Source organism: Microchirus variegatus (assembly GCF_963457635.1).
Source record: "Microchirus variegatus genome assembly, chromosome: 16".
NCBI lineage: Eukaryota > Metazoa > Chordata > Actinopteri > Pleuronectiformes > Soleidae > Microchirus > Microchirus variegatus.
This window is the reverse complement of record NC_139817.1, coordinates 12,495,395-12,508,923: the sequence shown is the minus strand read 5'-3', so window position 1 is coordinate 12,508,923 and position 13,529 is coordinate 12,495,395. Positions and strand designations below refer to the sequence as shown.

At 43.7% G+C, this 13,529-nt stretch overlaps 1 protein-coding gene across 1 annotated transcript in view; it reads left to right on the top strand.

Annotated features, from left to right (window-relative positions):
• The window catches only part of ric1 (RIC1 homolog, RAB6A GEF complex partner 1), a gene marked incomplete at its 5' end in the record, with an annotated part of 30,884 nt that extends 18,547 nt beyond the window's left edge, over positions 1-12,337 (top strand). Inside the window, 22 exons of the mRNA XM_083902230.1 lie at positions 39-175; positions 1,010-1,101; positions 2,400-2,488; positions 2,993-3,137; positions 3,228-3,276; positions 3,832-4,002; positions 4,621-4,845; positions 5,234-5,272; positions 5,693-5,803; positions 5,971-6,060; positions 6,179-6,339; positions 7,202-7,340; positions 7,427-7,543; positions 7,865-8,272; positions 8,600-8,911; positions 9,041-9,199; positions 9,625-9,761; positions 9,856-10,136; positions 10,242-10,454; positions 10,577-10,754; positions 10,840-11,028; positions 11,809-12,337. Of these exons, the coding sequence (XP_083758356.1) occupies positions 39-175; positions 1,010-1,101; positions 2,400-2,488; positions 2,993-3,137; positions 3,228-3,276; positions 3,832-4,002; positions 4,621-4,845; positions 5,234-5,272; positions 5,693-5,803; positions 5,971-6,060; positions 6,179-6,339; positions 7,202-7,340; positions 7,427-7,543; positions 7,865-8,272; positions 8,600-8,911; positions 9,041-9,199; positions 9,625-9,761; positions 9,856-10,136; positions 10,242-10,454; positions 10,577-10,754; positions 10,840-11,028; positions 11,809-12,127 (3,761 nt within the window). The 3' untranslated portion in view covers positions 12,128-12,337. The remainder of the gene's footprint in view (positions 1-38; positions 176-1,009; positions 1,102-2,399; positions 2,489-2,992; positions 3,138-3,227; positions 3,277-3,831; positions 4,003-4,620; positions 4,846-5,233; positions 5,273-5,692; positions 5,804-5,970; positions 6,061-6,178; positions 6,340-7,201; positions 7,341-7,426; positions 7,544-7,864; positions 8,273-8,599; positions 8,912-9,040; positions 9,200-9,624; positions 9,762-9,855; positions 10,137-10,241; positions 10,455-10,576; positions 10,755-10,839; positions 11,029-11,808) is intronic.
• Positions 12,338-13,529: the final 1,192 nt, after the last annotated feature.

Here is a 13,529-nt window from a genome sequence, read left to right as displayed (position 1 = left end):
GTGTGTGTGTGTGTGTGTTTGTGTGTGTGTGTGTTAAGGTGGCCCTTCCCTGGACCTGGAGGGAGTGTATATCCATTGCATGGAGTACTGTGTGACCCTGGACGGCTTTGCTGTGGTTCTGAGTGATGGCCGTCTGGGTTTTATTACACCTCTCAGCAACACCATCACCACAGACGTGAGCACAGACACTCGCACACATTTTGCACTTCCTGTCAAAATGTACACACAGCCTTCCTATAGGGCCAGTACATGGTGCACTACTCTCATTTTTGCACTGCTTGTTTTGTCACTTCTGCAAAATCTGCATGAGGGAAAATTCAAATTTAAATTTAATACATTCAAATTGTTCTGTTTTGTAATGATAGTCAAACTTGAAATTGAATTTCCTGCTTGGCTTTTGACTTGGTAAATGGAATATGTTGATCCAAAGTAGTCTTGTGTGGAAAAAAAACCTCACTTTTAAAAACAGATGTGAAAGTGTTTCGTCCAAAATGAAGGGAACACACTGCATTGATTTTCAGTGTTTTTGAGAATAAATTCTCGAAATAAATAATTTTAAAAATGAACTGCCAATGTAAAAACAGCACAGGAACCTCAGTTTCCCTTTTATGGTGGAAAAATGTCCAAACTGGTGATGCAACCCGTTTAAGTCAACAGCTTTTCATATTTTATAAATGGAGCCAGCAAAATATTTTTACTAGTGCATTGAAAATATGATTTAGTGCAGAGCTTGGCGCTGTTGCGTTGTCTTGGCTTCAGTGAAACAGCGATGACTGTATCTGAAGAATTTGATTGAACCATTCTCTTTACATTGGAACATATGTGTTCCAATGGTCATCTTCAAGGGTATAGTCTCGGAAAATGTCATGGAGTTGTGTGTTTATAATGGGTGTTGGGAGTTGTATTTACACAAAACAATCTACTAAAACATAGTACATTCACCTGTTCTGCCACTGACATCATATATGTGTCTATATATGTGTGTGTGTGTGTGTGTGTGTGTGTCCAGCAGTTGCAGGGCGTCTGGGCAGCAGATGTCACTGATGGCACCTGTGTGGCTGTCAACAACAAGTACAGACTGATGGCCTTTGGCTGCGCCAGGTACGTGTTTAAGTAAACTTTGGATCCTATATCCTTCCTGTACAACGGTGAGAAGTAAAGCTTGGGCGTGTTTGTTTGCGTGTGTGTTACAGAGAGTGGTTGTTGTCTGCGTGGTATGTGTGTCCCCCGGTGAGAATCGGTCAGTTAGTGTTTGCAGAGGCTACCTAGTGTGTGCTTGTCAGGAACTCCACATAGATTGTGCAGTCTGCCAGCTTGGCATGATCTACTCTTCCTCTATGGTGTCCTTCTTAAGCTTTTTATTTTAAAGGGGACATATTATGCTAAATCAACTTTTTAATCAATTCAATATTTATATGTGGGACTCTTGAGGCCCTATGAGTAGGCAAAGTGTGAAAAACTCACTCATGTTTTTGTGATCCGCCTCAACACGCGATGTTGACTTCCACACTCATTGTTACGTCACAATGAGACATTTGTCGAATCGTTGTCTCACTGAGCTCCGCTTTGTCCCTAAAAACGTGAGAGTGCAGTCGAAGGCAATAGTATCTGGAAGAGCGGAAGTCCACAAAGTGTTCTATTCTTTGCTGCACAGTGCAGCACAGAGTTCTTCACAAACTTCCAGCCTCAGAGGATTTACGTGTCCAGTGGATATATTTTATATATGACGAGAATGTGCCGGCAAATTATGGCTTTTCCAAATGCTAACTGCTGTTAGCTGCTGGAGCCTCAAGACAGGCACTCAAAATCGAGCGTCCTGAACAGGGCTGTTTTGGCAGGGTGATTGAACTGCTATGGTGCTTCATCCTTAAGGTATTTTGAACAAAGCATGTCACAGACATGTTCATTAGGTCACCAGGGAACTAGGCTAACTTATAAATAGGATATACTATGTCTACATTTCGTGTTTTGCACATGCACACACAGTGTCCTTACAAAATTAAGTCGAGAGTGCTGCAGTACAGCGAGAAAACACACTGCTTTGGAGTCTCACGTTTAAATAAAAGTGCTGTTTTTCCACACTGAAATAACTTGGTGAACAAGTTTTAACATATTAGATTGCATCAGCTGGAAAAAATTACATTTCAGGGCTTTGTGATCACTGCACACACTCGGTCCAAAATACCTCGACCTTGTGTAGTTGGTTTAGAGTTATGTGCATGCATGCGTGTGTGAGTCCAAATGAATGTGCACTCAAGTGCACAGACATGCTGAAAGTTGTTCAAAGCTCAGAAGTGTAGCTCGGGGCTAAATTGCTCCAAAATGACAGCCACAGGTCACTTGCACTATAGCGGCACTGATCACAGAGCTGCGAATTAAGTATGTTGTTCTCTTTTCAGTGGCTCAGTGCTGGTTTACATGATCGACACCACAACGGGATCCATGCAGCTGTCTCACAAACTGGAGCTCACCCCAAAACACTACCCAGGTATTACCCATATGTCTCTCCCTCATCCTTTTTCTCTTTATCTGTCTCTCAGTGTCCCTAAGCAAATCCATGTTCAAGATAAACTTGCTTTCCTTTTAGATAGCTGTCTCCCTCCTGGGGACACACGTCTTTGTTTCCTTTCAGTTCACATCTGTTTCATCCAGGCTGCTAAAATTGGAATTGAAGCAGTAGCTCCACCTAGTGGGTGAGCGACCACGTAGGAATTTGGATATCATTCAAAAACACACAGAAAAAGACCATAGGAGATTCTAAAAAATACTACATTTCTTTCTATGTTCTGCTTTAGGCAGTGATATTAGTGAAGAAGTATTTGAATCCAATTTCAAACTGTGGGGAAAATGCATATTTGTGGCTACTTCCTACCCCATGTGTGGTATAAATTCAAATAAATACATATGTTACTCTGAAGTACATCATGTTTTATTGCATTAACTGCACATTTATAAGTGCTCTGAACTCTTCTAATTTCTGTGAATTTCTCAGACACCTATAACAAGACGGGCCCAGTCAAGCTCATCTGTTGGTCACCTGACTACAGTGTTGTGATGGTCACATGGGAGCGTGGTGGACTATCGCTGTGGAGCGTCTTTGGTGCTCACCTGATCTGTACTCTTGGAGAGGACTTTGCGTGGGTGGACACACACACACACACATATTGATCACACTTAGTAGTACACACAATTCATATTCATATTTGTTTTCCCCTCCCTTCACTCAGGTATTGTTCTGATGGTACTAAGAAGGACTCCATTAAAATCAGCTCTATGGTAAGTGGAGTTTTAATATTGTCCTCAGGTTTAAACAAATAACTAAAATAAAACTGGATATTTAAGTTATTGAAAGTCAAATACATCTGATTTGATTGAAATAATCATAAATCATGGCAGTATATTAGTGGTAAATTCCTGTGTTTAAATTATTTATTGGCTCAAATTCAGTCTTTAATTATTTTATTTAGTAGCAAATCGCTTTTTATTTAGTGCCACGTCAGACTTTCCGTGTCCACGCGTGTGCAGAAGTCCTCTAAGGTCCTTGTGATAGAAAGTTTGTCGGACAAACATGCGTACACCTCCAGTTTGAGTGTGCACATACGGTGCACACAGACTGCACATGCTCCCTCAGTGCAACACTTTTCAGTCCTGTTGCGCAGTCCTATTTTGGAGGTCACTGGTGTGGTATCCACACATGTACAGCTCAAATGTGGAAACCCAGGCCCTTAAGGATTTATCTTTGGCAAATTAAAACATATTTTCCATGTGCATAAGTCACGTTTTTGTGGAAAAATATGTTTTGTACTCACTCTTGCACTCTGTCGTTTCCAGAGCTGGGGAGCGGAGGGCTATCACCTATGGGTGCTCCCTAACAAGCAGGATAGGAGGCAGGATGGAGAACAGCTGGAGGAGGAGATGGTTGAGCCTCCTCAGTCCTCCCTGCAGGCTGGCATACTGCAGTTTCAGTTCATCAAGAGTGCCCTCACTGTCAACCCCTGCACGGTGAGAGGATCCATGGAAACACACGATCAGTTTTGAACACAAATGGAATCACATACTCCATACATACATACATACTGTTCAAAAGTTTGGGGTCACTTAGAAATGTCCTTATTTTTGAAGGAAAAGCACTTAATATAACATTAAATGAATCAGAAATACACTCTATACATTGTTAATGTGGTAAATGACTATTCTAGCTGCAAACGTCTGGTTTTTAATGTAATGTTTACATAGGGGTATAGAGGCCCATTTCCAGCAACCATCTCTCTAGTGTTCTAATGGTACATTGTGTTTGCTCATCGCGTTAGAAGGCTATTGGATAATTAGAAAACCCTTGAAAACCCTTTTGAAATTATGTTAAAACAGTTGAAAACAGTTTTGCTGGTTCTTTGACGAAAGGGCAAAATGATTCTTTTGAATAAAAATCATTATTTCTAATCTTGTCAATGTCTTGACTATATTTTCTATTCATTTGACAAATCTTTTGATAAATTAAAGTGTGACTTTTAATGGAAAACACAAGAAATAGGTATAGGTCACGCCAAACTTTTGAACGGTAGTGTGCTAGAAAATAATCATGTTTTCTGCTCTCTCTCTCCCTCTCTCTCGGCTGTACAGAGTAACCAGGAGCATGTGTTGCTCCATGGTGAGGACCGCCTCTACCTGACCTGTGGTGACCCCACACAGGTCCACAGCACCTCCGACTCGCACACGCACTCACACCCACACGATCACTCGCACCCACGCGATGGCAGCCCGCTGCACCACCCACCCAAACCCGACTCATCTCTCTCTCAGGGACTCAGCACTTTACTGGGGCACAAGCACTGGCACGTGGTCCAGGTGAGGATGCACGCTCATGACGGGAACCATAATTGTTCAATTTTCAGATGCAAATCAGACTGGGAGTTAGACTTAAAGCATCAATTTATTTATTTATTTCGGGCATGTCAGTTAGATCAATCATCATCACACATCATCTTAGTTTAATTCATACACATGGCCGAAAGGGAAAGCGGGAGAAACAAAAACTTATCGAGTCCCACCCCCATTACCCACAGAATATATTATTATCATCATATTGATTTCTCATATGACAGTTTGACATAACATGTTCCAGCAGCAAGCAATCAGAGCTGCAGTCTAGCTCTAGACAGTCAACAGACTACGTGTATATCCGTACATGTGTCCATATTAGTCCGTCATGAGTGTCTTGTGTTTCTTTCTTTAGATCCACAGCACATACCTAGAGAGCAACTGGCCTATACGGGTAAGTTTGGTCGTGTCGGCAAAGAGAGAGCTGTGTAATATTTGGTATCAGAAAAACAAACACAGATTAATTACTGTCATCTTTTCACCCAGGCTGCATGTGTACACACACAATGCTGCTGTAGCCATCATGTTTGCAAAGTAAACCGATCACGCCACAGTAACAAGTGTGTGTACACAAGCAGAATTGTCGTTATGCAAGGCGTGTGTGCTTTAGAAAAAAAAAAGATATATGAGGTCAAGTGGCAAAGAAAATTTCCTTTTGAAAAAAAAACCTGTAAAGGAAACATTGCTTGATTTATAGACCGTAAATATGTCACTGCATCTTAAATTTCTAGTTCACATTTTGTTTCCTGTGTCAACACATGAACGAATCAGAGTATCGTCTGCATTTTTAACATGTTTGCATATTTGTGCACAGTTTTCAGCCATAGACACAGCAGGCCAGTGCATGGCTGTGGCAGGGAGGCGGGGCTTTGCACACTACTCCTTGTTCTCGAGGAAATGGAAGCTGTTTGGAAATATCACTCAGGTACATGTCTGTGTTGATGGGAAATACTTTTAGTTTTGTTCAGTTACCAATAAAAGACTAGAGAAAGGTTTTTAGGCTGTCAAAAGGCCATATTTGAAACTATTTAAGTTGTGTTTTTCATGAATAATAATGCAATCCTGTTGACGTGTGTTTGAATCTCACTGTAGGAGCAGAACATGGCCGTGACAGGCGGTCTGGCGTGGTGGAACGACTTTGTGGTTCTGGCCTGCTACAATTTTATAGACCATCAAGAGCAGGTGAAACTGAGGCCCTGCATCACCATCGATTCTCACACATCCCTTTATTTCTTTCCACCTGCCATGATTTTAGTAATTTTAGACCCCTTGTGATGCCTCTCTCTCTGTTGTCAAATAGTTGAGGCTCTATCAGCGCGCGTCTAACCTGGACAACGCCTTTGCCTCGGTCACGAAGCTCCAGTCAGACACTCTGCTGCTCAACGTCTTCAGAGACTTGGTCATCCTGTTCAGAGCCGATTGCTCCATCTGCCTCTATAGCATCGAGAGGAGGAATGACGGGTGCGCTCACATTACGTTGACTCTTTCGTAATTCCACAGTGTTCCATATCTGCTGCTTTTAAACAGAGCTGACGGTATAAGATGGGTCCCTTTTCTGCTTATTCAGCATCGGTCTCTTCATTTCACACACTTCAGCGAGATCAGAGAGAAAGAAATCTCTGGCACCCTACATGACACCATATTAGTGTTCAGTAATTTTTAACCTGGGAAAAGTAGCTTTGTTAACAGCTATTGGTCTCATAATTATCGCATGACAAAAAGCTGTCATTGTCATTGTGTGCATTATTTTATATAATGAACAATATCTGCTCTATGTCAGAAAATCATTTAACCACATACACTACCGTTCAGAAGTTTGGGGTCAGTCGCCTATACAAGTTTTCCATTAAGTCACACTTTTATTCATTAAAAGAGTTGTAAAATGAATAGAAAATATAGTCAAGACATTGACAAGATTAGAAACATAATTGCACAAGGGTTTTCAAATCATCCAATAGCCTTCTAACGCGATTAGCAAACGCAATGTACCATTAGAACACTGGAGAGATGGTTGTTGGAAATGGGCCTCTATACACCTATGTACATATTCCATTAAAAACCAGACGTTTGCCGCTAGAATAGTCGTTTACCACATTAACAATGTATAGAGTGTATTTCTGATTCATTTAATGTTATATTCATTCAAAAAGGTGCTTTTCCTTAAAAAATAAGGACATCTCCAAGTGACCCCACTCTTTTGAACGGTAGTGTACATTTTAAAAAGCTTTCAATAAATACAAATACCTTAAAACGACCAATGGCAGCAGGCACACCTTTGAGTCATAGCTCTGAATCACAGTGTTTACTTTCTCTAATTTTCCAGTCCAACCCCATCAGCCAGTGTGGAGCTGCTGCAGGAGGTATCGATGTCCCGCTACATCCCCCACCCGGCCCTCGTGGTCTCTGTTACACTGACGTCCGTGCGCACGGAGACTGGCATCGCGCTGAAAGCCCCGCAGCAGGTAACACAAGTACACACACACTTAATCACCATATAGATGCGTGTCCTGTCATGGTTTACGTGTGTGTGTTTGTGTGTCCTTGTCAGGCCTGCATGGCAGAGAGCATCATGTTGAATCTGGCTGGCCAGTTGATCATGTTACAGAGGGACCGCTCCGGTCCACAGGTACGAGACAAGGAGACTCCTGCTAATAACAAGAAGCTGGTGAGTTGAAATGCTATTGAAGGGTGTTTTTCAGTTCAAGTGTTCCATAACGCACATGCAGAATGCACATAGCTGCAAGCCAGGACACAAGGAAATACAATTTTTTCCCACCTGAAAACAATCTACTTCTGATGATTACGTCTACTTTTCTATCTGTCCTGTGATGTGAAATTACTTTTCTTCATGGAGTTTGTTCCACACGATTTGTGATATAATTTGCTTGGTGAAGTCACCGTTAATACCTCGTAAAACCACAGTTCAACTATCTAAGTGAATGTGGTTGTGAAGAAATCCCTCTTAAAAATTCTCTTTCTCTCTTAGCTACCATTTTGCCCTCCAGTCGTATTAGCCCAGTGTGTGGAAAACGTCTGGACCACCTGTCGCTCCAACAGGAAGAAGCGCCACCTGCTGGAAGCCCTGTGGCTGTCATGCGGGGAAGCTGGCATGAAAGTGTGGCTGCCGCTGTTCCCCCGGGACCACCGCAAGCCCCACTCCTTCCTCTCCAGACGCATTATGCTGCCCTTCCACATCAACATCTATCCTCTGGCCGTGCTGTTCGAGGATACCCTGGTGCTCGGGGCGACCAATGAGACTGTGCTCTACGACGGGCTGCAGGGATCCGCGGAGTCACTGGAAGCGATGTTCCCCTACTGCACCGTAGAGAGGACGTCCCAGATCTACCTCCACCACATCCTGAGGCAGCTGCTGGTTCGGAACCTGGGTGAACAGGTATTTTGAGTCTCTTCTTGTGTAATGGCGGGAGTGTGAATGATGAGATGAGCCGAAACAACCATGTGTGAACGTCAAGGCACAGCAAAAAAACTAAGTCTCTGTGGTTGGAGCATGTGGTTAAAAAAAATTCTTTATACAAGCCACACGAGGGCGCCAGCGTTACATTGACTATTTTCTTGTTTTCTGACATGGACAACTCTTGCCCTGACCTCTCTGTTGCTTGTTTGTTGTATAGTTTTTGGGACTTCTGTAAAATCTTAAGGTGAACTGATGTCTGGATATGAAAGGAATGCTGGTGACACATAACGTTCACTCTCCCCACAGGCGTTGATGCTGGCTCAGGCATGTGCCTCCCTTCCCTATTTCCCTCACGTCATGGAGCTGATGGTGCACGTAGTCCTGGAAGAGGAGGCGACATCACGGGAACCCATCCCTGACCCTCTCCTACCCACTGTGGCCAAGTTCATCACAGAATTCCCCCTCTTCCTGCGGACCATCGTCCACTGCGCCAGGAAAACGGAGTACGCCCTGTGGAACTACCTGTTCGCCGCCGTCGGGAACCCTAAAGATCTGTTTGAGGAGTGTCTCATGGCTCAAGATCTGGACACAGCAGCCTCTTATCTGATTATACTACAGGTAGTTCCTGTGAAATAACATTACATACCATTCTTTGTGCCACAACATTTAAAATCACTCTGGACCTGACAAAAGCTATTTAGAGTGTCCTATGAACAGTTTCTCTTTTGTGTTTCCTCCGGTTTGAAGAACATGGAGGTTCCAGCAGTGAGCAGACAGCACGCCACCCTGCTCTTCAACACGGCGCTGGAACAAGGAAAATGGGATCTCTGCCGACACATGATCCGCTTTCTCAAAGCCATCGGCTCTGGGGAGGAGGAGACTCCACCACAGACACCTACGACTCAGGTGAGCAGTTGCAATTTAGTCTACACTACCGTTCAAAAGTTAGGGATCACCTATACAATTTTGTTGTGTTTTCCATTAAAACTCGCACTTTTATTTAAAATAATAATTTCAGCTGTGCTAGCATAATTGTTTTCAAGGGTTTTCTAATCATCCAATAGCCTTCTAACGCGATTAGCAAACACAATGTACATGAGAAGACACGAGAGATGGTTGCTGGAAATGGGCCTCTATACACCTATGTACATATTCATTCATTCATTGAAAAAAGTGCTTTTACTTCAAAAATAAGGACATTTCTAAGTGACATCAAACTTTTCAACGGTAGTGTCCACATCAGGCATATTTTCTACACTTAAAAGTCTGAAACATGCACGGACAGCTCACCACCACCCTGTTTAACTTTCTCATGTGAATCTCTGCTGTAGGAACCCAGCTCCACTGGGGGATTTGAGTTTTTTAGAAATCGCAGCATTAGTCTGTCGCAGTCGGCAGACTCCATCGCTACAGGAAAGTTCAACTTGCAGAAGACCTTCAGTATGCCTGCTGGACCGTCTTCTAAAGGGTATGCACAGATACACACACGTTAAACAGATTGGGAGTGGTCCACTCGTCTGTTTTGCTCATTGTAGCATCTTTTGTGTCTCGGTTTCCTACAGTCGGGACGCAGAGTGTGCAGAGAACATGTATATTGATATGATGCTCTGGCGCCACGCCCGCCACCTCCTGGAGCAAGTGCGCCTCCGCGACCTAGGATGCTTCTCCGCACAGCTAGGCTTCGAACTCATTGGCTGGCTGTGCCGCGAACGCAACCGCGTGGCTCACATTGACGACTTTGTTTCGGCTCTGAAGAAGCTTCACAAGGATTTTCTCTGGCCATTCCCCGTTATTTCTGTGGGAAGCCTCAACTCGCCGCTGAAGAACGGACGGTGTCGCGCAGGTGAGTGTCGGCAGACGATCCGTGAATCCTTAATATTCCACCTTTGTTTTAGAGACAGTGTCGTTTCTGCTGCCCTAGATAATTTGGATATTATTTTGCCCCAAGTGCTGAGCACGCGGCTGTTGAAGTCACAGTCGGCCGACAGCCTCTTGAACAGTGACATGGACACAGCGCCCCCTCAGCTAGCTCCCACAAACCACACCTGGATGGACGGAATTGGGCAAGTGGCCAAAGACATGGACGCTGCCTCTTCTGCTCACTCTAGCCAGCATTCACCACAGACACATGATGCCTTCCTGTCACTGCTCACCAACAAAGGTAAATAGAGCCCGGCAGGTAAACCCTGCCCAATCCATTAACACAGAATGGAGACTATTGTCTGCGAAAGGTTCAGCCACAGTTCTGATCTGCCCTTTGTTCTTAACTAAACCTTTTTCCAGTGGAGGAGTACAGCATCGGCTCAGCCACAGACCTGACCGAGACCAGCTCAGTGGTTGACGGTGATTGGACAATGGTGGACGAGAACTCGTCCACTCTGAGCCTGAGCCAGGCTGAGCTGGAGCACATCTCAATGGAGCTGGCCAACAAGGGCCCACACAAGTCACAAGTGCAGCTCAGGTGAGACTAGTTTAGACTTTGTTGAATCTGAATTCACCATGAAACCAAAGTCAGGAGTGTGACTCTCTTCGTCTGTGGCCTTCAGGTACCTGCTGCATGTGTTCAAGGAGGCAGGCTGTCTGGAGTGGTGCGTCGTGATTGGCTGCATCTTGCGAGACGCGAATGTGATCGAGAAGGTCATCAGCTTCCTCGACAGCCCAGAGGTTCCACAAGAAACGGTGCAGAATGTTCGAAATGGCTTATTGGCTGTTGACTCGTGGGTCGCCACTGACTGGTGAGTGTAAAGGGTCCAAATGTGTTGATTTTGTCATTCTTGTCTCTGTCTTTATCTCTCTAAGCCAGAATTATTGAGGCTGTAATGGTGAGGAATAGTACGTCCTGGTTTATACTGGCACTGTAGCTCAGACCTCAGCAGATTGCAATGGCCTTACGAGCAGCCACTGAGGCGTCTATGGTTGACACTTGACAGTCAAATGCATCTTGATGTTGAAATGAGTCTCTGATGAGCTGGAAATCGGTGAGATAACATCCACTTTAGATTCAGTGGTTACATTAGAAGAGGAAAAAGCTCATATATCTGTGATTTTGTGTTTTATCATTATACTGAGTGATCCACTCCACTACAGAACATTTTATTTTCTCGATGAATAGTTTGGTCCATAAAATGTTGATCAGTGTTTCTCAAACCTGGAAATGACAATGTTCTTGAATGTCATGATTCAGTTTTAATGATTTCTTTGTTATGTGGAGCAAAGAAACAAAGAAATTATTCACATTTAAGAAGCTAACACAATCAGAAATCTTGTTTTAATCATGAAATAAGCTTCAAACTGATTAATTGATTCTCAAAATAGTTGACGATTAATTTAGAAATCGGTTAATCGATTAATCGTTTCAGTTGTAATCAACAATGACAACAAAGAGAACAAAGACTTTGTCATATCACAACATCCAGAGACATGAGATAACTCTCTGTGTTCTCGTAGAGACGCTTACTGGCGCACACGAGCGACATTAAACTTCAGCTTAACCCTTTTCTCACGTCTTGTTCCAGTCTGGGATATAGACCATTTCTCAACCTGATCCAGCCGCAGCTACAGCTTCTCATGGACTCAACGTCAGAGCAGGTGCAGCCTGAAGCCTTCCAGCCCACCAGTCAGAGCTCCAAACTCAGCGGCGCTGAGGGCCTGGGAAGTGTTGCTGTACCTCGGCCCGAGGACAGCAGAGGAGTGGCAGCTCCACTGCTGGGTCTGTCCCTGCCCTCCCTGGAACCTGCAGGAGGATTTTCTCGCCCCCCCTCTGAGGACTGTCCTCCTGAACAGACAGAGGAGCAGAGCGAGGAGGAGGGGTCCTATGATTGCACCCTGTCCTGAAGCCAGGAGCCTCCTCTGGACTCTGTGATCTGAGGGAAAGCGAGGAGGAGGACGTGACTGGAAACTACATTTGTGTGTGTGTACGAGTGTGTGAGAGTGTGTGTATGTGTGTGCAAACATGCACAGAAAGTACCTCCTGCAGGTTTTTACACTCAGTATTATCCACTTCAGTTCCGAGTTCCGTTTTTAATGTCCAAAAAAAGCTTAATTCTCTCCTTTGGTTAAAGGTCCAGTGTGTAAGAAGTAGTGACATCTCACAAAAGGAAGACTCCTCTGCTCATCTTTGTCTTCCCCATGTGTGACCTTCACATCAACCTGAAAGGATGCTGTTCGTTTTGTTAGTGTTGAAAGCTTCCACTTTCACACAAAAAAAGTGAAATGAGCAGATCTGGCTGATTTGAATCAAATAGGAAACTTCCTTTGACATCTTGCAATTGGAAATTCACAGACATTGTGTGAACTTGGCTCCGACTGGATGATACCAGTTGTCATCACACTATTAGATCAGATGTGCTGCCTGTTATTTTACAAAATTGACATCATGTTCTATTGAAGACTAGCAATTGAGACATTTAACGTCACAGGAAAATGTTTACCGATGTGAATCATGTGAGAAAGAGGTTCATTTTCCTGTTGACTAATATTAAAACAAATGGCTTTTTTCTATTATACAGTTCTAGCATGGCATGGCATGGCACGACTCTACTCAGTTCGGTATCAAGCATGTCATTTTCCATTACTATAGTACCTCCTCAACGTGGACGGGGTCATCATAGCTGCAATACCATGGCTGCACGAAGCTGCTGTGGCAGTTGTATAAGCATTAGAAACACACAAACTACGATTAAAGCAGTTGTTTTCAGTTAACTTAATCATTAGAATGAGTTAATTAAAAAGATTAGCTCAGTACTTCTTGCAAATGGGTTGTGATGCAGCTCACGATCGCCAACTTTCAACAGTGCTGTCGCTAAATACACCAGACTCCTCGAGAGACATTTCCTTGCTAAATGATGGAGATTAACACGTTTTGGGGATTTTTAAGTCTTTTTAACTGAGCTACAGTTTGTCATTGTTCGGTTTGATTCTTGTGTCGTACATCGCACTCATGACTCTTCCAGTGACAGCACTCTCTGACCAGTCAGTGGCCTGCTGTCTTGTCTTGTATGAGTAGAGTTGAGCTGAGCCGTGCTTGAGCTGTGTAGTGGAAAAGCACTGTATGTCCTTTTTGCAATCTGTGGGGTTGCCCCCTAGTGGCTGTACTTCACTTTGTACAAATGCTTTATAGTTTGTATTCAGGTAGAAACAGCCTCAGTAAATCAAGGCCCTTGCCTAAAGTAAATACTAAATGTTACACACAGGACCTTTAAATCAAACTCCAGGGAGAAACGGTTCATAAAAAAAC